The 23415-nt window shown below is 45.2% G+C and overlaps 1 protein-coding gene across 1 annotated transcript; it reads left to right on the forward strand.

Moving 5' to 3' along the window:
* Positions 1-2371: 2371 nt before the first annotated feature.
* Positions 2372-17673, forward strand: Asb13 (ankyrin repeat and SOCS box containing 13). Its single transcript, XM_032884971.1, has 6 exons — positions 2372-2540; positions 9573-9760; positions 10999-11149; positions 12168-12302; positions 16019-16210; positions 16871-17673. The coding sequence occupies exons 1-6, from the start codon at positions 2498-2500 to the stop codon at positions 16996-16998; spliced, it is 837 nt and encodes a 278-aa protein (XP_032740862.1). The 5' UTR covers positions 2372-2497; the 3' UTR covers positions 16999-17673.
* The last annotated feature ends 5742 nt before the right edge of the window (positions 17674-23415 follow it).

Consider the following 23415-nt stretch of genomic DNA (forward strand, 5'->3'; position numbering starts at 1 on the left):
AATAGGTTAAAGAGATAATTGCAGTTTAATACACAATTAAAGGAGATTTACACAAACATAATGAATAGATTGTTATTTAGTAAATATTTTGGGAATAATTCCCTTACAGTTTAGAGAACTTTTAAATCTTATATTTTTTTTCTCTACAGTGCAACAAATTTGAATTCAGTCATTTGGTCAAAGGATATTAACAAAAAAAAAGAACATGATATTCATATTTTGGCTGTTAGAAAATACATTTTGGCTATGTAAGAAAAAAGGACTATGGTGGTTTGAATATGCCTAGCCCAGGGAGTGGCACTATTTGGAGGTGTGGTCTTGTTGGAGTAGGTGTGGCCTTGGAGTAGGTGTGCCACTGTGGGTTTGGGCTTTAAAACGCTCATCCTAGCTGACTGCAGGTCAGTATTCTCCTGTTTGCCTTCAGAACAAAATGTTGAACTCTCAGCTCCTCCTGCACCATGCCTGTCTGGATGCTGCTATGCTCTCAACTTGATGATAATGGACTGAATCTTTGAACCTGTAAGCCAGCTCCAATTAGATGTTGTCCTTATAAGAGTTGCCTTGGTCATGGTGTCTATTCTCAGCAGTAAAACCCTAACTAAGACAAGGAACTAATTTTAGAGAATGTACATAAACACTTTTTTTTTGAATAGGATAAATTTCTTTACAGATGGTTTAAAAGGGGAATTGAACTCAGGACCTCTGGAAGAACAGTTGGGTGCTCTTAACTGCTGAGCCATCTCTCCAGCCCCCCCCCCTTTTTTTTAAAAGACGTAAACACTTTTAAAAGGGGGGGTTTCTGCAATAGATACTAAAGTCAAGCATCAGAATAAAGGGAAAACACTACAAGCAAGTAATAAGCAAATGATTGCTTAAGGAACACGTAGCAAACATTTATATAACACATGTACAATATACATGTATATATTCATATATGTTCTGTGTAGCCTATATTCAGATTTGCAGAATACATGTCAGGGAAGCAACGCTGAAGAAAATACAAACATCCAGACATTATCACACTGACGAGAAGGAATATAGAATTACACTGAAGATATGTGAAAATAGAGGCCTATTATATCTGCTTAAAAACGTAGAAACCTTGCAAAGAAGCACGCAAAACAGCTGGGAGATAGCTCAGTGGGTAGCGGGCTTGCTGAACCGTCTGAGAGGACCTGAGCTAGATTCTCAGAACTCAAGTTAAGGCTGGGCAGTGTAACCTGTCATTCATAATCCCAGCACTCCTGCACCTAGATGGGAGGTGGAAGGGGAAGGCTCTCTGAAAGCTCACAGGCCTGCGGTTTGCAGGGGTAGACAGGTGATCCTACCTCAAACGAAGCCAAAGGTCCTCAAGAAGTAACAAGGACAGCATTCTCTGGCCTGCAAACAAACATGTAGTCACGTGCACTCACATATACACCCTACAGAGAGAAAACAAAACAAATGCCGCCCCCACTCCCGGAAAACAAAACAAATAAATCCCAAACAAAACTACAAGAGCCAAAATTTGATAGACAAATGGCCAAAAAGATATAGCTACTTTTACTAAAAGGTTTGCAATTGTATTCCAACATTTCCCCAGGAGTTTGGGTTTCCAACATATAACATTCAAGGCTTCCTAAATACAGTACCTGTGGTCCAAGCTGAAGATAGTTTCGCGTCATCCAAACATCTTTACCTCAAAGGATGACCTTGCAGTTCTATTTCCAGTGATTCTGACGTTTTCGTGTTCAAGTCCTAAGTTATTTCCACTCTGAGCCTCCGTACAGGTCAAGATGAGAGTATCTCCCAAGTATCTTACTTTTTGGTTGACTTGGAACCCACCGGGAAGACTGGTTTCTCCTTTCTGCTAGGTTGCTCCTAGAGCTCCAGGTCCTTTCTGCTAAACCGGTTAGTGAGACACCGGATTAAAACCGTCCACCAGGAAACGTGGTTTTCTTCACTGAATAGCAACTGAAAGTTATGATTTATTTGAAAAAAAAAAAAAAACCCAGAAAAATCAGCCATTTTGGTCACCATCTTCAGTAAAAAGCTCTTCTTGAAAGTTTAAGGCATGAAGGGACTGAATATTTTGCTCTGTTCTATCAGTGTAAACCACAGCCGAGCACATATTGCACATGGGCACGCGTTTGAGGAACTCAACACTTTGCACACGAACGTATCTTTTACAAATGACACCGGGATTTAAGCTTTTCTCCTAAAAAGGACTTGTTAATGGACATATTCGCACGCGTCCACACGCAAGCACGTGTTGCACGCTTCTGTTTTGCATGTCACCCTTAGGCGGTGACAACTGAGTGGGGACGCTCAGACCGCACGCGGCAGATACAGAAACTACAACTCCCAGCGGTGGCCAAGGTAGCAGTCAGGCTCCGCCCAGCGGCCTGCGCTCGGGCCGGCTCCGGTCCCGGCTTTGGTCCCGGCTTAGGTCCGGGCTCAGGTCCCAGCGCTCAGAGTGACAAGGCCGGTAGGCAGGGGCGCCCAGCCGGCGAGCCGCATGGAGCCGCGCGCCGGGGACCGCTGCTTCCTGGGAGATGTGGGTACGTGCTTCGCGCCGCAACGGCCAAGGGCACCACACCGGGGCTGGAGTCAGGACCGCGAGACCAGCTCTTGGGGACAGAGCAAACTCATGGGTGGCCTTTGTCCCTGAGACGGGCATCGCGGGTCCTTCCGAGTTGGTGGTCAGAGGCGTTGGGGTGGGATGTAGTGATTCCAGTAAGGTCCGGGTGATCCTGGTCATCTCAGCCCTGCGTTTAATGTCTGTCGCCTTGTTCCTGGCCGGTGCACTGTGTGTCCCTGGCCGGAGCTGGTCTTCCCTGTGATGCACCAGGTATGGAATTCAGAACCGCCAGTCTACCAGAGCACCGGCACACCTTGGGGAGCATGCGGGGTCGTTGCTGAATTCAGCGGCAGAGTCTGGGAAGTGTGCATTGGAACACACGGGTTGGCAGCCTCATCAGGACCCCACTGTGGTCACTGCACCACCTCCCGGGCGTTTGGTGCAGTGTATTGCTTGCCGGGGTTACAGCATCCTACACACACACCCAGCTGCACCCAGAGAGTCTGCTCTAGAATGAGGTCACGGCCCAACACTGTGACATACCTGGTGCTAAAGAAGTGTTCTCTGTACCCTTGGGGCTGTCTTGATCTATAAAATGGATTCGAAGGCCAAGGGGCGTTCTTTGGAGAAGTAAATTTTTTTCTTGCTTACAAAAATAATAATATGGCAAACAGAAAGGACAATGGCATTGTACTTCGGTAGCTTGAAAAGAGAAAGAAAAAAAGAAATCCAAAATGTTCCTTTACACCAGTTAATAAAGTAGTGTGAAGAAAACCGAGTTAATTTAGCGACTGGAAAATTGTAGTCATAACAAGGTAGATCTTTCAATTGACTTCTGCAAAACAAACACCTTCAGAACGATCAAAGACTCTCTAATAAGCACCTGTTTTTCTTGGCACCCTAGGCTGACACAAGACTTTGACCCTGATAGCTTGGTCAGTATTTGATTTCGTGAATATGCAATGAATGGCTAAAAACAGAAGCCTCTCAGCATACATTTTATTTTGTTCAGGTAGGGGTTACTCTGGCATTGGAACCAGGCATGGGGACACTTACCTGTAATCCTAGCCATTGGAAAGTAGAGACAGCAGGGCTGTGAGTTTCAGGCCAACCTAGGCTTTATGCCACAATCTTGTCTCTAAATATTAAAAAAAACAAAAACAAAAACAAACAAAAAAAAACCACACAAAAACAAAACACCACCCCCCCAGTATATTTTTTGCATAGCTTGTGGAGAAGAAAATCATATTCTCGATTAGCGGGCACATGCATGTTAGGGTTCTTGGATATTTTTGACATTGTAATTTTAAAATTTTAATATGCATCTCCCAAAATGTGTCCTGCTGGTATTTGTATTTCTGGCCTAAATGAATAAGTGGTAGGTGATGGCTCCAAGACAGTACCTCCTTTCCACTAAAAGTGGAACCCACTTGGGAGAACTTTAACTGTGTAACATTCTGACTTGTGTCTCTGCTGTAGGGTAACCAAAATATTTATGCATACCACTTTTAGATTGCTTTCCTTTCTTATGTAGATATATTCCTCTTTTCTCAATTTAATGAGGTCTTTGGAAAGGACAGAAAAGACTTTCTGTGTGTCATTAGGAACCCCTGGCTTGACCATTCTTATCCCTGTGACACGCTCAGTCTTAGCAAGGATTCAGGATGCTTTTCAAGGCTTAAGGTGATTCTCTGAATGGTTAGAATGAAAACTTACCCTAAAATAGAAATTCAAAGAGAACTTGTTGACAAGCTCTAACCGGAGTCTGAAAAGCTTTCAAAGGAAATAATACTAAGTAACAAACACCACATTCTTATCTTCCCCATAACTTAGCCCTGTGAAAAGTTCCCTCCTTCAAGAGAGAACCAAGGTGGCTGATTGCAAAGGAAACCCTTTTCTGAAGTTCTTCAACAGGAAGGAAGAAGATAAGGCAGGCCTGGAGGTTTCGCTGGTAATCTCAGCTGGCTAGGTGGCCCAGATAGGATTGTGAATTTTACACGCTAGCTCAGGCTACTACCAAGAACTCTCTCTCTCTCTCTCAAAAAAAAAAAAAAAAAAAAAAAAAAAAAAAAAACAAGAAAAGACAGGATGAGAGCTCAGGGCTTTGTGGTGTGAAGCCCAGGCTCGCTGGCTGGGCTATAGGAACTAAACCCTCACTAAAACATTTTAGGTCGACTAAAGGCAGGGAAGGAGACTGGTAGTAAATTACTGAGTAAGTGAGGGCAGGAAGGGAAGGAGGAAGATCACGCGTTCCACGTAAGCTTTCAGCTGGGTCTGCAGTGGAGAGGCGTCACTCCTGCGCCAGGTTCCTGGTTCTTTTACTTAGTTGCCAATCTGTTTCGCTTTCTCTTACTCCCTTTCACTTTCTTTTCCTTACTTAGTCCTTTCAAATTGCTGCTCCCTGTTCCTCTTCCGGGGCTAACATTTTTTTTTTTTTTTTTTTTTTTAACCTCATTGTACGTTTTTTAAAAAAAAAATATAGACTGAAATTATCCCCCCATCCCCCCCGCCTGTTTACATCGAGTACCTTTTAAAGTTACATCATAGGCTAATTGCATTGTGTTTTGTTTTGTCTAAGACTATTTTGGAGATTCATAATTAAAACACTTAAAAAGATATGCTAGAGAGATAAAAACCAACAAAAGGCAGCACAAATTTAAAGTAAGGATTTCTACAGAGAAAGAGATCTGTTTTTCTCTTGGGAGTCCAAGTCTGTTAAAATTTAAATAGAGCACAATTAAAGCCAGATGATAATGACGACTAGCACTTATTAGGTGTGTTCTTCAGGCCATTCTTGGGCACACAAATTATGTTTAGTGTCATAGGGTCCTGAAGTACAGGCACTGTCATCCTTACAGTGGGGAGGAGGGTAAACCTCCCAGTGTATAGAGGGAACCCCAGGAAGACAAAGAGGCTTGTCTGTACCAAGGCTTGCATCCCTTGACTGCCTTTGTAAGGAGGTTTGGAACGGTAAACGGCTTGTCCATTTGGCTCTCCCTGCTTGTGTGTCAGTTCCACAGTATCTCTGAAGTCCTCAGCTCCAGAATTCATTACTAAGGGCACAGATCTTAGTTTTCCAAGGCTCTGGGAATAAGTCACCCAGCCCTCTGGACTTTTTCCCTGCGAGCTAAATAAAGCTATGTGTGTCTTGAAGCATCCCTTACAGCATTTGTTCCCATTCATAGACATTCTTAGTTCTTCCCTAGTGGTATCCCAGCATGTGTGGCTGGCCCCTCCTGTGTCTATATTTATTCATCTTCATTTATTTGTTTGCTTGTTTTTTTTAGATAGAGTTTGTCTGTGTAACAGCTCTGGTTGTCTTGGGAACCAGCTCTGTAGACTAGGCTGGCCTTGAACTCACAGAGATCCACTTGCCTCTGCCTCTCAAGTGTTGGGATTACAAATGTGTGCTGGCAGCCCCCCTCCCCCATTTAAATGCTTTTATTTTTAGTTATAACATGGTGTGTGTGTGTGTGTGTGTGTGTGTGTGTGTGTGTGTGTGTGTGTGTATGTATGTATGCAATGCCTACCTCAGACCTCCTGGTGTTGGAGTTATAAGACACTTGGGAACCAAACTCAGGTCCTCTGGAAGAGTACTATTTTCTCTTAACCACTGAAGCATCTCTTCAGATCCAAGTACACCTTGTTTTAATGCTATGCTGAGGATTGAACCCAGGCTCTGCGCATGCAGTCAAGCTCTCTACGAACTGAGCTTCATCTCTAACCTTCACATCCCCTTCAGCGACTTACTTGGAAAAAGATTGCCGATTCATATCACATCGAAGAAGGCATCCCTGAGGTTTGACCCCGATTCACGGTCAAAGTGATGGATCACTTTGCCCTGCTTACTGATGAGAGGTGACTGGGCCGGAGAGAGGCAGCTTCAGTCACAGCCACGATCCCTGTCAAAGTTAAGGTCAAGTCCAGCCTACCACTGGACATGTCTATAGTATATTGCGGAGGAGGGTCTCTGGAAAGTTGGCTTGCTCTGCACTGGGCAGGTTGGGGCAGGTCAGCCATAATCCTAGTTTTCTTGGAGAGTAGCTGTGCCGGGGCTAACCACCTACATCTTGAGCTCATGCAGCAGGTCTCTGCCCTCTGCAATTAAGTGCGTTGTGGAGAGATGGGCAGGAAGCGGGTAAAGACTTTGCCGCTTGTCCTGGTATGAATACTCACACCATAGTTGTCAGGCCAGAGGAGTCCCTGCCGTTTATCCGGAGGCTCTCTGCGGCTGTCTCTGGCTTGCCATTTAAGCGTGGGCTCCATCTCAGACGACCAGGAACTGAGTAGATAAACCAGGTAGCAACTCAGTTTGCCAAGGACGGTGGGAGCCAGAGACACCGCTGCCTGTGGAGCGCTTCGCAGAGATTTCCCACTAAGGCGAAGCAGGGATTCTAGACTGTGTTGAAGAAAAGACTTTGAAGAGGAGTCAGTATGAAGTTTATTAAGTTGAGTCTGTTGAGAACTATTGAGATGTGATAGAATATTCTTTGGGGCTTGTTGGTCATTTGGTCTGGGCTTGTTGGTGAATTCCAGGTTCAGTGAGAGACTCCATCTCCTAAGACCATAGGAAACACAATTAAGGAAGACCCAGGGAGCCCACCTCTGGCCTGACGTACATGTGCACATCTGTACATGTGAACCAGCAGTGCGCACACGAGAAATAGAAGTCAGTGGAAGACTGTAACCCACATGGCCATCTTGGTATTTGGCTACGTGAGGAGGAGGGGAGAAGGGAGCAAGCTGGTAAAGAGAGAGCAATTATATAGCGAAAATTGAAGATGGAGTCCCCGCCCCAGAGGGAGCTTGCTAAAGCAGTGCAGGGGCTCAGGTTTCCAATGCAGCACCACTCTCAAGGGCATAATGCGGAGATTCAGAAACGGGGCAATTTACCATAATTGCACTATTGGCACTGGGTTGGACCAGCTTGACCTGAAGCCTGACCAGCCGGTTTCCCAATTGACTGTATTTTCTGTGCTTGTTTTACTCTTCAGGAATCTATTTAAGGCTCACTTCCACATGTTATTGTTCCCTTACTTTTCCCGTTATCCTTCCTGCTGATTGCTACTGATCTTTATGAAGAGAATGTCTTATTCTTCCCTGATTTATAACCGTAGGAGACATCCAGTGGTTTGGAGAGTCAGACTAGATGACTAATGCCCTTCCCTGCTCTAAAGCCATCTTTTTTTCTGATGTCAGTGGGCATGCTCTTCTCTGGATTTTTGTTACAAGGGCTACTATTTCTTACTTAGACTTGGAATAACCTGGGAGATACACCTCTGGTTATTTCTGAGAGAACCTTTCCAGAAAGGTACAACTAAGGTGGGAAGACCCAAAGGAGTGTGGGTGACTCCAATCCAAGAGCTGGGGTCCCAGATGGAATAAAAAAGAAAAAGGGCAGAAAGTTGTCCGAACCCTAGTGTTCATCTCCCTCTGCTTCCTGACTGTGCACACAGTGTGTGAGCTGCCTCCTGCTCCCAATGCATGCCTTTCCAAAGTGATCCAAACCCTAGCGTTCATTTCCCTCTGCCACATTTGGCTTATCCACTAATTTCTTGGTGAACACTTGTATAGTTTCTATATTTGTTGTGTGAAGGCTTACTTAGAGAATTAGAGATAACTCAAAGGCAGCTGTATGTCCACCGAGGAATGGGTGATAGCAATGGGAAACTGGAGCTCACTGTACAACTTGTAAGCAGCTGCACACAGGAGATTGTCCTTTGTAGGCAGCTCATTTGGTCTGAGCCTCTTCTAGGCTTGGCTTATTTGAGAGTGTCTCTCATCAGCCCTTACTATTTATGTATGTATGAAGAGTGAGAGACCTTATGAATCTGGTTAGTTTCAGGAACTTCCTGATGCTACTGAGTTGTTTGCTTCCTGCTTTTTTTCCCTTGGAGAGTGGAATGTTTCACCTCCCCTTAAAATATCCAGAACTTCCAGAGCTTCTCGGATTAAATGTTTATCTCAGAGACAACTGCTATACAACATATAGGTATGAAAAAAATCTCTTTGCAATTTCAGTTTGCATTTCTTTAATGATTAGTGATGTTGACAGTCTTTTCATATGTTTGTTGACCATTTGTATGTCTCCTTTGGATAAGTGTTTGTTAAAATCCTTTGCCCATTTTAAACTTGGATTGTTTGATTTTTATGTTATATTTCTTCTAAAGATAGATCATATAAAGAAAAAAAGTTGATTCTTTTTCAAATTGTATATTTTATACAATTATAATTCATTTCAGCAATTCCATCCCTTCATCCATTCTTCATCCATTCATCCATTCAACCAATCATTCATTCATCCAGCATCCAGGTGAACACAAGCAACTTTGTTCAGCTCTGAACCATGTGTACGTCCTAGCTGCTGGGAACACAGTACTGCATAAGCAAAGCTTGACCTGCGACCTTTGTGATACTTCCATGCAGTTGCCCGGGTACTTGGGAGAGTTTGCTTTTCAGTTCTTATCACTGGGAATGTTCTTTTGTTGCCTCCATTGTGATGTTTTGAGTTGTTGCCCGTGACTAGGAGCTGTTTGTTATCCCATCTTACACATCTTCATATATGGAGCAGGAGTGCTGATTCCATGTAGATAAGCTATTAAATGGTTACAGGGCAGGAACTGCACATGACACGTTAGCTCCACCTCAGGGACCGTTCTGGTTCCAGTGGACTCTCCTCCTCTCCTTCCCTTTCCCCTCCTCTCCTCCTTTCTCCCCCAGTGTGGAACTGCTGAAGCTATAGAGCATATGGCTATAAGGGGTCAGGGGTGAGAGATGGGCTCCCAGTATGAGCCAGATTCATAGTGCAGACACCCTTATATGCCCTGGCAAGAACCTTGAGCTCCACCCTCTAGCTAGTGGGGATTGTTTATGGATTTTAATAGGAGCACTGGGACCAATTACATGGTCACCTATGGTGTCTTGGCTGCCAATGGGCCCCGGAGCCTCGGGTGGATTCCTTTGTTTTGATGGAAGCGAGAGGGTCTTAGTAAGGGTTCTGTTTTCTCTTTAGGTTTCTGGGTGGAGCGCACCCCCGTGCATGAGGCCGCTCAGCGGGGTGAGAGTCTACAGCTTCAGCAGCTGATCAACAGTGGAGCATGTGTTAACCAAGTCACTGTGGACTCCATCACACCCCTTCATGCAGCGAGTCTGCAGGGCCAGGCCCAGTGTGTGCAGCTGCTGCTGGCTGCTGGCGCCCAGGTGGGTGACCATTTGGCATTGACAGCCACCTAGTGGCAGCTATGGGGCTTGGTGGGACAGACTCAGGAGAACCCTAGAGAAAAGACTGTAAGGTGTGCAAGGATGTGGATAGACAGGCTGCTTAGGGTGCTGAAAGCCATGGGAGGAGGCGAGATGGTTGCTGTGGACCAGAGCAGGTTCATGGATGGGGCACTTTTAGCAAAGTGGTTTAGCATAGCTGCACTCTGAGATGACCAGGTAGACTCTTCTGTGAGTACCTGGGCCCCAGGTTTAACAGCTGCTGTGTAGCTGTGTAGGTTTTTTTTTTTTTTTTGTTTGTTTGTTTTGTTTTGTTTTGTTTTGTTTTGTTTTGTTTTGTTTTGTTTTTTAAAGGAGGTTGACCAGTTGTCCTTTTTATTAAAAGATGAGTAAGTGCTAAAAGGTGACCTGTTGCTTTAACAAGTGTGGAAGGAAGGAATCGCTGTGTAGGTTTAACACAAGGATATTCAGGGTGAAGTGCAGGCATAACCACTGGGGTGAGGCAGAGAAAAAAGGTAACAAAACAAACTTCTGGCCTGGCTGCCCTCCCTGGTGTGCATATTCACGGAACAGTTAGTTTTCGCTGTTGGTGGTTTTCATCCTGCAGGCTATCTGTCTGCTTGTAGAGCTGGCAGGATCTGTACTGGCCCTAATTGTGCCTGTGGGGAATTCAGGACTCTGGTCTTGGACAGAGCTCACCATGTGAGTGCAGAATGAACACAGCATACATCTACCCTTCCCTGAAGCTTGGGATGGACTACATTTCAGTTTTCAGTGTGTACCCACCTAGAAGCCTAACTAGGATACATTCTAAGTGCGTTTTCCCAGTCTAGGGCATTGGCTCCTTCCATGAGGCATGTTAAGCAGTCTGGAACATTTCTTTTTAGTCAAAGCTCAACTTAAAATCCATCTTGAAACTTGCTTCCCCAGCCCCAAGCTCTCTCTTTTTGCCCTCTGTTTATTATTTGCTTGGGGCGGTAGGGAGGCTGAGGCTGAGTTTTCTCCAACGCTCCAACGAGAGATTTGTATATTTAGGAGGCTCCTACATTCCTACCCCAACCCATGCATCTTTCTCTTTGAACTCCCTCCCATGGCTTGGTGTGGATGAGCAAACTGGTAATTTTAAGACATTATCTTTGCAAAGATGGACCTGCCTAAAGATTACAAAGTTCACTGCACTCATTTGCCTAACCCTTTGACATTGGCTTCTGTTGTTTGAGGTGGACGCACGCAACATTGACGGCAGCACCCCACTTTGTGATGCCTGCGCCTCAGGCAACGTCGAGTGTGTGAAGCTCTTGCTGTCCTATGGGGCGAAAGTCAACCCTCCTTTGTACACGGCATCCCCGCTACATGAGGCCTGTATGAGTGGTGAGTCCATGTGTTAGGGACCAAAATTATCCAAGTATAAAGCAAGTATCTTCATACTTATCTATAAGTATCTAAGAATAAAGCACTTAGAGCCCAAAGGAGGAGGTTGGCCTGTGTGGATTGATATGGGGAGTCACCAGTAGGATCTCTTTGTTCTTGTCTTTTTAAAGAAAAGAATTCAGTCAACAGACACAAATAGTTTAAGCAGAAGTTCATTTATCAAAGCCAAGAGGAAACAAGCACCGCACAGAGAGATTGGAATGGGCCACCCCAAAGTATGGGCAGCCCAGAGAGTTCTGAGTTGTAGATCTTAAAGAAGTTTTTATGAATATTTGGGAGTTAGGTGGCATATTCTCCCCCTAAACTATGGTGGACCAGACTTTTCATTTTAGGAAATTTCTCCTTATGATCCCCCGAGGGGGAAAAAGCCCTACAAAAGAAGAGATAGGGATCAAAAACCTCAATGCTAGCAATAGTATGATGACACCAGGTCCTTTGGGGACGTGGACCCTCCACTAGAAGAGAAGAGGGCCCAAGCATGGATCGGAACTTGCCCTGAAGACAGAAGGAGGAGCAGGAAAAAAGGCAGGAGAGGTGCTGGGGGTAACTTGCTTAGTGAGAATGCCAGAGATGGGTTCCTTCGTCCAGGAGATTGTCTAGCTTGCCAGCAGCCACGTGTGTTTTCTGCAGCCTGGATGCTTCCCAGATATGGTGCAGGGGGACTTGGAGATGAGGGTCAGGATGCTCTTGGCTCCCTGTGTCCAACTGGTTTCCTGTTATCTTTTGTTCTCAGCAGGAAAGTGGACGACGTGAGTCTTTTCTTTCACCACTAACTGTGCTAAGAATTCCTAAGGGGAGAAGGGAGATGCCGTTGGATTCTCCAAGGGCCATGCAGAATTACCATGAGATATAGGCTCCCCTTGGTTTCCTGTAGGGCCAACTGCTAAGTTTGTCCTAGGCTACCATTTCCAGTGTGTGTATTCATGAACATCTCCATCTTCCCCCTACTTATTTCAAGGGAATTCTGATTGCGTGAGGCTTCTCATTGATGTTGGGGCCAACCTGGAAGCCCATGATTGCCATTTCGGGACGCCTCTACATGTTGCCTGTGCACGGGAGCATTTGGACTGTGTCAAAGTGTTGCTCAATGCAGGTATGCTGCTGTTAGCCCAAGCGAACTATTTACCTGAGCAGATAACTCAACCTGCACCATGCTAACAGATGGCTGGGTAGCAGAAGCAGATAGACTGGCTCTGCTACTCCACAGAGGGATCTTGGCCTCTATAAAACTGGAGAAATAAAACCTATTTTCCCACGTGTTGGGAATAATATCTTTTATAATACCTGGTATATAGTCACTGCTCAATAAATGCATCTGATTACCTATTCTCTCTCCTCTTTCTCTTTCTCTCTCTCTCTCTCTCTCTCTCTCTCTCTCTCTCTCTCTCTCTCTCTCTCTGTGTGTGTGTGTGTGTGTGTGTGTGTGTGTGTGTGTGTGTGTGTGTGTGGGTGCCTGCAGAGGCCAGAAGAGGGTATCAGGTTCCTGGAGCTGGAGTTATAGGCAGTTGTGAGCACAGCATTTCTCAGTCTAGCAACACCTTACACTTTAAGGCTCTTTCATAGCTTTTTCAGAAGAGCAAAGTTTCCTTTCCAAGTGTCACCGTTGTACCTCCCCTGATGCTCCATTGGCTTAAACTAGGTCTTATTGTGATAGTCCAGCTTTGTCAAATTTAGAAGGAAAGGGATTGTACCAGTCAGAGCCCATCCTGGAGCTACGGGTGGGTCTGTCTTCTCACTCGACTCCAGCTTTCAATAGTTTTAAATGGAGATTTCCATATATCTAGGAAATTGAGGATGAGTAGAATTTGGGGAGGGAGTGTGTGTCTCCTTCCTCCATGGAGGCAACTAAGTATTGAGAAAAGATGCAGTCTGGGGCAGAATATACCAGAAAGGAGAAAAGAGGGTCCTGAGCCTTGATTCAAACCAGAGTTGAAGACAGGAGTCAGGAAGAGGTAGACCAGATGTCACTTTAGTTTCTGATGGGCTCCCTTAACAAGATTGTGTTTTCTATTTTCTCCTTTAAGTACTTTTTCATGGGGAAATATTTCCATCCTATATAGAAGCAGAAAGAAGTAGCATAGTCTTATGGACTTACATAAGCTTTACAAAATCAGTGAAAATCTAGACGGCTGAGTCTGAGCCGTAAGCCTGTTGAGAACCTAAGGAAGCTACATTCTGCATCTTCCGGAAAAGATGTGGCCCCATGCTTGTGCCCGTCAAGGGTCCTGGCTCTGCTGGGGATCTGAGTCCATATATGACGTGATCATATCGTACTACAAAGAGGTGGCTGCTCCTTTTCTTTTTGTAGGTAGAGAGGCTGAGTTAAGGAATTAGACTGTGTTTGCAGAGGAAGAGGGCTGGTGAGGATCAAAGTCCACTTGTTATGGTTAAGTAATTTTTCACCTTATAGTAAATATTTAACTCTTCTGGAAGCGTCCAGAGGTGGGTAGATGAGGACTATTTACCCTTCCATCTCCTTGGCAGAGCCCGTGTTACTGGGCACTAAGTCATTTATGCTGATGGCCTAGGATTGTGGCCGTTTTCAGCTGTGTGCTAGGGTGTGTTAAGTCAGCCCTCACCTCTCTGGCTTCTGTTTTACTCTGAATCACATTAATTTTGAAGTGAAGGTTTTAGTAATGAGCCCGCTTTGACTCCTTTCTCTGAAGCTTGGAATTGACAGTTCTTAATGGCCAGAAGTAGTTGTTTGTCTTACCATCTCCCTGCCTGGCCAAGACACGAACTGACCATTGAGCCACAAAGTCCCTCCCTCCTGACATTCTTCCTTCCCCTCTCCTTCTGCTACTGTTCCAGCTTTCTAATAAAAAGTCTGTTGGTGTTGGCTCACTATCCCCCCTTTTATTCAGCACTAGTTGGGCCTACACATATTGCTGTGTGCTGTGCACACGCATTATGGGAAACTGTTCACAATGTTACTGTTCACTTTGCGAAGGCCACTTTGGAAGAATCACTCGATATCCATAGACTTATTGGAGGAGCCGTGGTAGCCAACAGCAAGGAAGGAGGGGTGGCTTTAGATCTTTCCTACTTCCTCCTTCTCTCCGACCTTAAGGGAGCTTTTTGCTTCCTTGTGTCTTTCTCCATTGTTAAAATCAAGAGGATCACATCCTTTCCTGGATGGCTCTTGCCAGAATATTGCAAGAGTCAATAAGAAAAAAACCACTTGGACTCTTAAGTTCTGTGAGCTCTACAATTTGATTTTTATCACAAATCATGTCTCTAGCATTAACGTTTTGTTTTGGCATGATGATTACAGCAGCCTACTTATCCCTCTAAGCAGGTATTGGAAGGAAACCATCTGAGGCAAGAGAATGGTGGGAGTGTTGGTCAGGTTTTTCATTCCTGCCTTCTCATGGCACTCTAGCTCCTGTGTGTGACTCAGGCCTTCTTTTAGGGGGAAACGGTCAGTTCTGGTGACTTGAGGTCTCTGGATTCTGCCCTGGGGGAACAGAAAGTGTTCTCAGGATCACATCGTGGCTGTTGGGATAAGCGCAGCTCTTAGTTCCTTTAGAGGATTGAGCAGATCTTAAAGCAGAAAGCAGGGTTTCCCAACTAGGAGCAGTGAACCCAGCACCTATAGTGCCCACTGAACACTGGTGCATTGTTGCCATAGCTCTGATTTTATGACCATGGTTTGAAACTGTAATTTGGGTGACTTATGGATGCAGAGGTATTTGCTTGGTTTCCTTAAAATACTTTCCCTATTGTTAGCTATTAATTCTTCACTGGAGGAGACTTTGAAGACATTAATATCTTCTTCCAAGCAATTTCTGAGGCCTTAGAAAATCATTATATAGAACTGGTGATTGGTGTGTATCAGGAAGAGTATTTCACGTAGACCATTTTTTTAATCAAAATTTTAAACATTGACCTTAAATCTTTTAATGTCTTGTTATTGAACGCATATGGTTCAGGTGTGCATACCAAAGCACACACATGGGAGTTGGAGGTAAGACAGCTTTGTGAAGTTTGTTCTTTCCTTCCCTCTCTTTGTGGGTTCTAGGGAACCAGCTCAGACTACTGGGCTTGGGCCAGGCCATCTCACCAGCCTCAAAACCCCTTTTATTTTTTAAAATGTATTTTATGATGCTGAATTTAGCCATATTACCTTGAACGTGCCCACTCTGATTTGATCTCGGAAGCTAAGCTAGGTCAGACTGGGTTAGAACTGGAATGGGAGATCTAGGAATACTGGCGCCATAGGCTTAGAATGCTGTGTCTAGCTGCTAATTCCTTGAATCCTTCTGTATGCCTCCAGAAAGATGAGGGGAGTGGAGCTGATTTCACAGCTAACACTTCAAGCACATTTCCCCTTTTCTCTCCCAGTGTATGAGAGAATATATTTTAGGAATATTCATTCTTTCACCCAACTAGTTAATTGTTGAGCCCATCATGCCTGTGGCAGGGCAGTTGTGTCACCAGTGTCTATGTCTACAGGATGAACCTCTGGAAGTCTAGGGACCTGTGAGAACAGTCTACAGGGTACCTTGGGGTATATATCATATTTTTTTTCTTATGAAAGTGAGGGATGTATCACATATGGTGTGTGTGTGTGTGTGTGTGTGTGTGTGTGTTGTATATTATGTCTCATATATATCCCTCATGTTGATAAGGAAAAAAAATAAGTATTAATCTTGAATTTTGAGAAGGTACGGTGGAGTCTGTCTTGATTTTGTTTTCTGGGCGAGGGTTGCTTTTGTGCCCTGACAAAGGGTGATCTATAGCTTGGTCTTCCTTTTGGTTCCACGTGCTCCCCCTTGGTGACAGACATTCTCGGGTGTGGTTCTCCAGGGGCCAATGTGAATGCAGCCAAACTTCACGAGACGGCGCTCCATCATGCGGCCAAGGTAAAGAATGTGGACCTCATCGTGATGCTCATAGAGTTTGGTGGCAACATCTATGCCCGGGACAACAGGGGCAAGAAGCCCTCGGACTACACGTGGAGCAGCAGCGCCCCAGCCAAGTGCTTTGAGTACTATGAAAGTGAGCCAAGTTCTGTTGTGCAAATACTCCCATACCCCATGCTGCCAGACCCACTGTCATTCATCTTGAACCCCAGGTTGTTAGCCTTGAATTTATGCTGACCACTTTGAGTTGAGCTCCTGTCCTTGGTCACTAGGATGTACTAAGCTGTACCTGTCTCTGGCGACTGTGCTGAAGCATCAGCTCTTATTATGTTCCTGAGGCCTATGGGTCCACTGAGGAAAGGATCCTAGAGTTCATGAGCTAGCTGCTAACGTCCCTGGGTTAAACCCTTCCCCCATGCCTGACTTGGCTGGATGTGTGACCAGTGGGTCTCTTAGTCATAAATTAGTTCTTTGCTAAGTCTATTTGCTAGAAACTAAGTGTCAAAAACAAACCAGTGACCCCTCCCACAAGACAAAAGCCCCAACCCCACGAGACGAATCCCTGTGGCTATCACCGGAACCTTATTGCCTGGCTTCTTGCCGCTGATACCTGGTTATGTGACCTTTCAGAGATGACATAGGATCCATCCAAAATTCTTGGGCTCTTCCAGTTCTGCCTTCCCAGGTTGCGGGTTATGCTTCTTCTAGAAACAATGCTCATGTGGTTTTCTTTCTTTCTTTCTTTCTTTCTTTCTTTGATTTTTTTTCTTTTCTTTCTTTGATTTTTTTCCCCCAGAGACACCTCTCACCCTCGCACAGCTCTGCAGGGTGAGCTTGAGGAAGGCCACTGGTGTTCGAGGGCTAGAGAAAGTCGCCAAGTTGAACATCCCTCCCCGGCTCATCGACTACCTTTCCTACAACTGAGCTGCAGGCAGGGTGATGGAAAGGCTGGTGACTGGCCCGGTTGTCATCTTGCTATGCCTAGCCCTGGGGTTTAAAGACTTCTGCCTGTTTCTCTGAAACACCATCATTGCTGTAGATAGGTTGATGCTCCTTTGTGTTCTTTCTGGTTGTCTTTTTCGATGTCTCCTTCTGAACCCCAGAGGAGGTCTCTGAAGCACCAGGAGGCCAGTGTGTGACATCACAGCTGTGGATGTAACCCTTGTTATTCCTCCGGAACTAATGCTGTCAGTCTGAGATGGGCTCGGTTCTCCATGTTTCTCTCTTCGCCGACCACCCTCAACTAGAGAGACAGTTCAAGGTGGACAGGGAATCCTGGGGACTCAGGACGCTCATGTTGATTGTCCTCTATCTGGGTGCCATGACACAGAAGCATGAGGTTCCAAGCACTTGACCCTGTGGACTGGAATACCACCTTGCTGGCATCTTGCCACTTGGATCGTTTTTCTGGGGCAGCAGCTGACACTTTCCGAGGTCTAACCTGCACCCAGGCATATCACTCAGGGGCTTTTCAGTTCAGAGTGGGGAAGGGCTCAGACTTTGTACCCCCACAGCAAGCAATGTGTTTTGGGATGACTGTTTCATCAGGATGATCCCATTTGTTTAGGCAAATTCCTAAAAATATTTTTGAGCCTTTTATATCCCGTGCTTGTGCCGGCACTCAGAGGGCCATACAGCACTGCGGGGTACTTTTATCTCAGCGGCTCTATGCTGCCCCCAAGTACTCTCAGGCCCAGGCGGCCCGCAAGCCATTCCAGCGTGGCACCTTGCCATGCTGCTCCCTAGTGTGAGTTCCGGCACCGGAGGGCCATATGGAACTAACCATAATTTATCTCTGGTTAGTGTCTCTCCCAGCGGCTCTCTGCTAGTGGAGAACTCTATGGTTCCAGATACCCGGTAAAATCAGGGCTCTAGAAGTCCAGCATGGGGCTGGCCTATAGTGGCTCCCTGCCATGGACTCTGTCCACACTCCCAGCAACTGCCCCTGGTAGTTAAATTATAAACTCCCAACTACCCAGTAAAATCAAGACTCCACAAACTAACCCAACCGTTAGATTTATATGTTAAATTCTCAGTCCACAATGCATCCACACAATAAACTCACAACCAATTGAAAAAATATAAACCACCCACCTACATAAGAAAAATTGACCTATAGAAATCTATCCCTTAAGAAATAGTCATAACAACCTGTATCTAGGTAGAGATGCACAGTGAGGATGGATTATGTCTGCCTCCATGTTGCCTCTCTCCTCCTTTCTGCCTCTCCCACTCCTTCTAAAACTTTGTTCCTGCCTCCCTTTCTTCTCATCCAATGACAGGCCTCATTTTATCTTGTGTGTGCCTTTACTTGCATAATGAAATCAACCTACAGACTGTCTTCAGTATTAGGACTCAAATCTGTTAAAAAGTTTATGATGGAACCTGGAGGGATAGCTTGGGACTAGAGCTTAGTTCCCAGAACCTACATAAGGCAGCTCACAATGGCCTGTTACTTCAGCTCCAGGGGATCCGACACCCTCTCCTGGCCTCCTCAACACACACACACACACACATATATGTACACACACACACACACACACACACATATATGTACACACACACAGAAACACACACACATATATGTACACACACACACACACAGAAACACACACGCAGATAAAATCTTTAAAAAAGTTTATGTTGGAGAACTTTTAGTATACACACACACACACACACACACACACACACACGCACAGAGACAGAAACACACACACACACAGGTAAAATAAAATCTTTAAAAAGGTTTATGTTGGAGAACCTTTAGTATACACACACACACACACACACACACACACACACACACACACACACGTATACCTGTATACCTATCTATACATTGTATATATGCTGTAACAAGATTTGTATTGATCAATGCAAACAATATAAACAATAGTTAATCTGAAAGCGCAAAACCGGGCTGGAGAGATGGCTCAGCGGTTAAGAGCACTGACTGCTCTTCCAGAGGTCCTGAGTTCAATTCCCAGCAACTACATGGTGGCTCACAACTCTCTGTACTGGGATCCGATGCCCTCTTCTGGTATGTCTGAGGACAGCAACAGTGTCCTCACATACATACAGTAAGTAAATCTTTTTTTTTTTTTAAAAAGAATGTGCAAAACTTTATCCAGATGAGATTCATAAGCCAAGGCAGGAAAAGTGGTCACAATTCCTCCCTATAATAATAAAAAATGAGTCCTGTGCATTGTGGGCGGAATATTAAGTCTTACATTCAGACTGAATTTTTCCTGATTGACATTCTGTGTCTTAATAATACCGATAATACCCCACATACATTAAGGAGAACTAGAGAATTTTCCAGTAGTCATTCTATACCAGGAAAAGCCACCTTCTTTCTGTGAGTCTTAGCTACAGGTTATGAGGAAATCCATGGAATTGTAATAGCAGCCATTTTTTAAAAGGCACTGGATTCTGCCTATTTCATCTGTGTAACAGAATCTTGCCTCTAGCAATAAAACCCATGAATAGCTCATCTGTTATATCTTTTGGTATAGAAGAAGGTTCTCGCACCATTGTTGTCCAATAAAAGTGGTTGGATAAAGTTTGTCCTTGTGTCTTATTTTTGGGGACAGATAGACCAGGCCCGGCTTCATTCTGTGTGAGGTGAGTGAAGTCCCTCCCGGTCCTAGGCACCTGATCACTAGGATTTTGGGTCCTGGGCCACTCTTGCTTTTCCTTTCTTTTTTTGAAACAGAGAAAAGCTCTATGTAGCTCTAGATGTCTGGGAACTCAATTTAGACCAGGCTGTCTTTGAACTCAGAGGTCTGCCTCCCAAGGACTGAGATTGAAGGCATTCACCACAATGCCTGGCTCCTTGTCCATCATTAAGCAGGGCTATGATGATAAAAAAATTTCTTTGCTTCCCTGGGCCTGAATTGTGTCAGGTATAAAGTTGGGGTAATAGGTCAGGCTTAGATCACAAAATTGATCTTGACCGGTTACCCTTGGCTAATCTCTTTAACCTACAGGTGAGGGAATGAGAACCATTATCCTGTCCCAGGCTTTTGTGGGGCTGAAGTCAGGTGACTGAAGGATGCTTTCATAAGCCTAGAGTGCTCCCCATGCGTGAAAGGCATATATATGGTTATGATTGCTTTCTGTGTTTATTCACGTTTGAAGATCTTATACCTGTATAAATCATTCTCTTCCGACCTTGAAAGGAAGGGCATATATTTCAGGGGTACTGTTGATATCTTGAAACTTGATGTGTAGTTGACAATTTGGAGAAGACATTTGTAATATATACAATAAATGATATAATCAAAAATATAAGACTAGCTAAACATGGAAAAACTCTAGGAGTTTGAAGCTGACCTATACAGCCAAGGCTACATCATGAGACCCTGTCTCAACACACATGCACATGTACACACACACACACACACACACACACACACACAGAGGACCCTTCCATATGTCCCCCCCCCACGCACAGTGAATATACATATACTATACACAGTACATATACTCACCATAGAGAGACACAATCACACACCATATACACACACACTCACTACATACATCCACCGTACACACACACACCACACACACACACACACACATTCACTGCACACACTTACTATACATACACCATACACACATTCACCACACACATCACACACGCACAACACATCACACACATACTACATACAAACACACACTTAACACACACATTCACTATAAACGCACATGTACCATCACACACACCACACATTCAACACACACACACCGCATATACACCACACAAACACATACACCCACACACACATCACACATACACTCACACACCACATATACACACCACTCACCACCACACACACATTCACTAGAAACACACAGCATACACACATACCACACACACTCATTATACATATTGTATGCGTATGGATGCTTTCCCTGCAGATATGTCTGTGCACCACATTTGTGCTTGGAGCCAGTGGAGGCTGAGGAGGATGCTATCTGCTGAAACTAGACTTAGAGCTGGTTGTGAGCCACCACGTGGGTGTTGGGAATTGAACTCAGGTCCATTGCTCTTAACCCCTGAGCCACTGAGCCGCATCTCCTGCTCTTCTTAAAAAAGTGAGTGTACAGCGAGGCGTCGTCAGCAGGCAGAATGCCTTTCTTTTTAAGAAATGAGGAGAGAACTGTACGAGCATAAACTGGATTCTCTGCTGTGGAGCAGTGGTTTGGGTTACGTGGTCTCTGTTTTTACATCGGCATTGGCTCTTCCTTTGGACCTGCTCTGATATAAACTAAGCCTTGCCGCCCTGGTTATCCACTTGGCTCACAGACTCACCCTCATCTCTGAAGGAAATCGCCTTCAGGGACCACTGCTCCCGCATGGCCCTCCCCTTAGAGAATGGCAAGCCTTCTGTTTTAGAGGCGCTCTCGACAGAGTCGCCAGGTTTAAGCCCTGCATGTGTAGAGATAAAAACAAAACAACCAAACTAAAACAACAACAACAACAATAACAACAAAACCCACCACTATCACCACCAACAAATAACTCAAACCAGCGCTTCTAAGTAAGGGACCATTCTGCAGTTGTGCCAGCTGTCTAGCTCTGGGCTGGGCTGGGCTGTGGGACAACCCCATTCTTGGGTACCTGGCCTCTGTGGGTTTGAGGCATGGGGCTGGAGGGGGGAAAAGAAAGAGTGCTGTTGGCTCCCAGAACCTGTTTATATCTGGGTACTTTTTAGTCTTCCTGGTAAGTCTTACCTTTCCCTGTACCTCTGAAAGGTGATTAACCATCTAACTTCTAGGTAAGACGTCAGGGATTTTGGAAATAATTTGGACAAAGAGAATGCCTTCGCATGCTCGGCTCTTCCTGGTTGCTCAGGAGGTCTGCTTTCTTTCAGGGGTGACACTTCTGAGTAGAGGAGTGAGCGGGAGAGTTATTTTATTCACCAAAGAGATTGTGAAAATGGGTCTGAGAACGAAGCTCTCGAGCTCACATCTGTTGCAAGCAGCTGAGCTGCTCTACAGGCTAAAGCTGCACCACAGAGGTACTGGCAAGCTATAGCTTGTGCCTACCTTCAGGCAACTCCATTTCCTGGAAAGGCCTAGAAATCATTCCCACGATGGCACCACACAGCCTTGACAGCTAGGCTTCAGTTGTACCAAGTCTTGTTATCCTGGCGATTAGAACGAAAACATGTTTTCGGTTGGTCCAGTTCAAACAGCATCTCCGAAAAGGTTTACAGGTCTGCAAACGACGAAGAGATTCCTATTCAGCCTTGCTCTCTGTTATTTGTTTAAATAAAAGTTTACTTCCCTGCAGCTGATCTCCAGGTCTGTGATTCTTGTGGTCGTTGACTTTGAAGCTGGGCAGAATTTGCTCCTAAGCACCAAGCCAGGACGTTTCCCTCATTCACGGGTCTGCAGGCCAAGGGCTCAGCAGCAACTCCTCCCAGGCAGTAGTGCTTCTTGGCATTAACCTAGGCCCTGAGGCTCATTCTGCCCCATGAGGGACACAGCCAGGCAAGACAGGAAGTGTCCTGGCTGCTTTTGTGTGTCAACTTGACACGAGCTGGAGTTATCACAGAAAAGGAGTCTCAGTTGTGGAAATGCCTTCATGAGAGCCAGCTGAAAGACATTTTCTCAACTTGTAGTCAAGGTGGGAGGACCCAGCCCATTGTGGGTGGTGCCGTCCCTGGGCTGGTAGTCCTGGGTTCTATAAGAAAGCAAGCTGAGCAAGCCAGGGGAAGCAAGCCAGTAAGAAACATCCCTCCATGGCCTCTGCATCAGCTCCTGCTTCCTGACCTGCTTGAGTTCCAGTCCTGACTTCCTTTGGTGATGAACAGCAATGTGGAATGCTGAATAAGCCCTTTCCTTCCCAACTTGCTTCTTGATGTTTGTGCAGCAATAGAAACCCTGACTAAGACCGGAAGGGACATTCATTACTGGGCTCCTTTTCCCTCCTTAGCTTCCCTTTTATTCCACCTTTACCTATGTTTTATTTCATGTTCTCCAGTATGCAACAATAATATAAAAAGAAACATAGAAACAGGTCTGGCAGAGTTCTGAGTTGTTTTGCAGGGAGAAACACAGAGAGAATCCTATGTGCAGCCGGTGGCAGGCAATGGTCTAGTTCCACAGCTTAAACTCTTCTCTCTTAGTGGGGATGGTATTAGGGCTTGAAGCCTCTGGGAGGAATGAGACTGGAGGTGGGGCCTTTATGACTAGAGCTTTATTAGTGACTCTTTTCCTTGCTGTGACAAAAATACCTGACAGAAGCAACTTAAGGGAGAAGGGTTTACTTTGGCTTATAGTTTATAGGAATACAGTCATGGTAGAGAGGCCGGAGCTCTGAAGCTGTGA

The sequence above is a fragment of the Rattus rattus genome, chromosome 14, assembly GCF_011064425.1.
Source record: "Rattus rattus isolate New Zealand chromosome 14, Rrattus_CSIRO_v1, whole genome shotgun sequence".
NCBI lineage: Eukaryota > Metazoa > Chordata > Mammalia > Rodentia > Muridae > Rattus > Rattus rattus.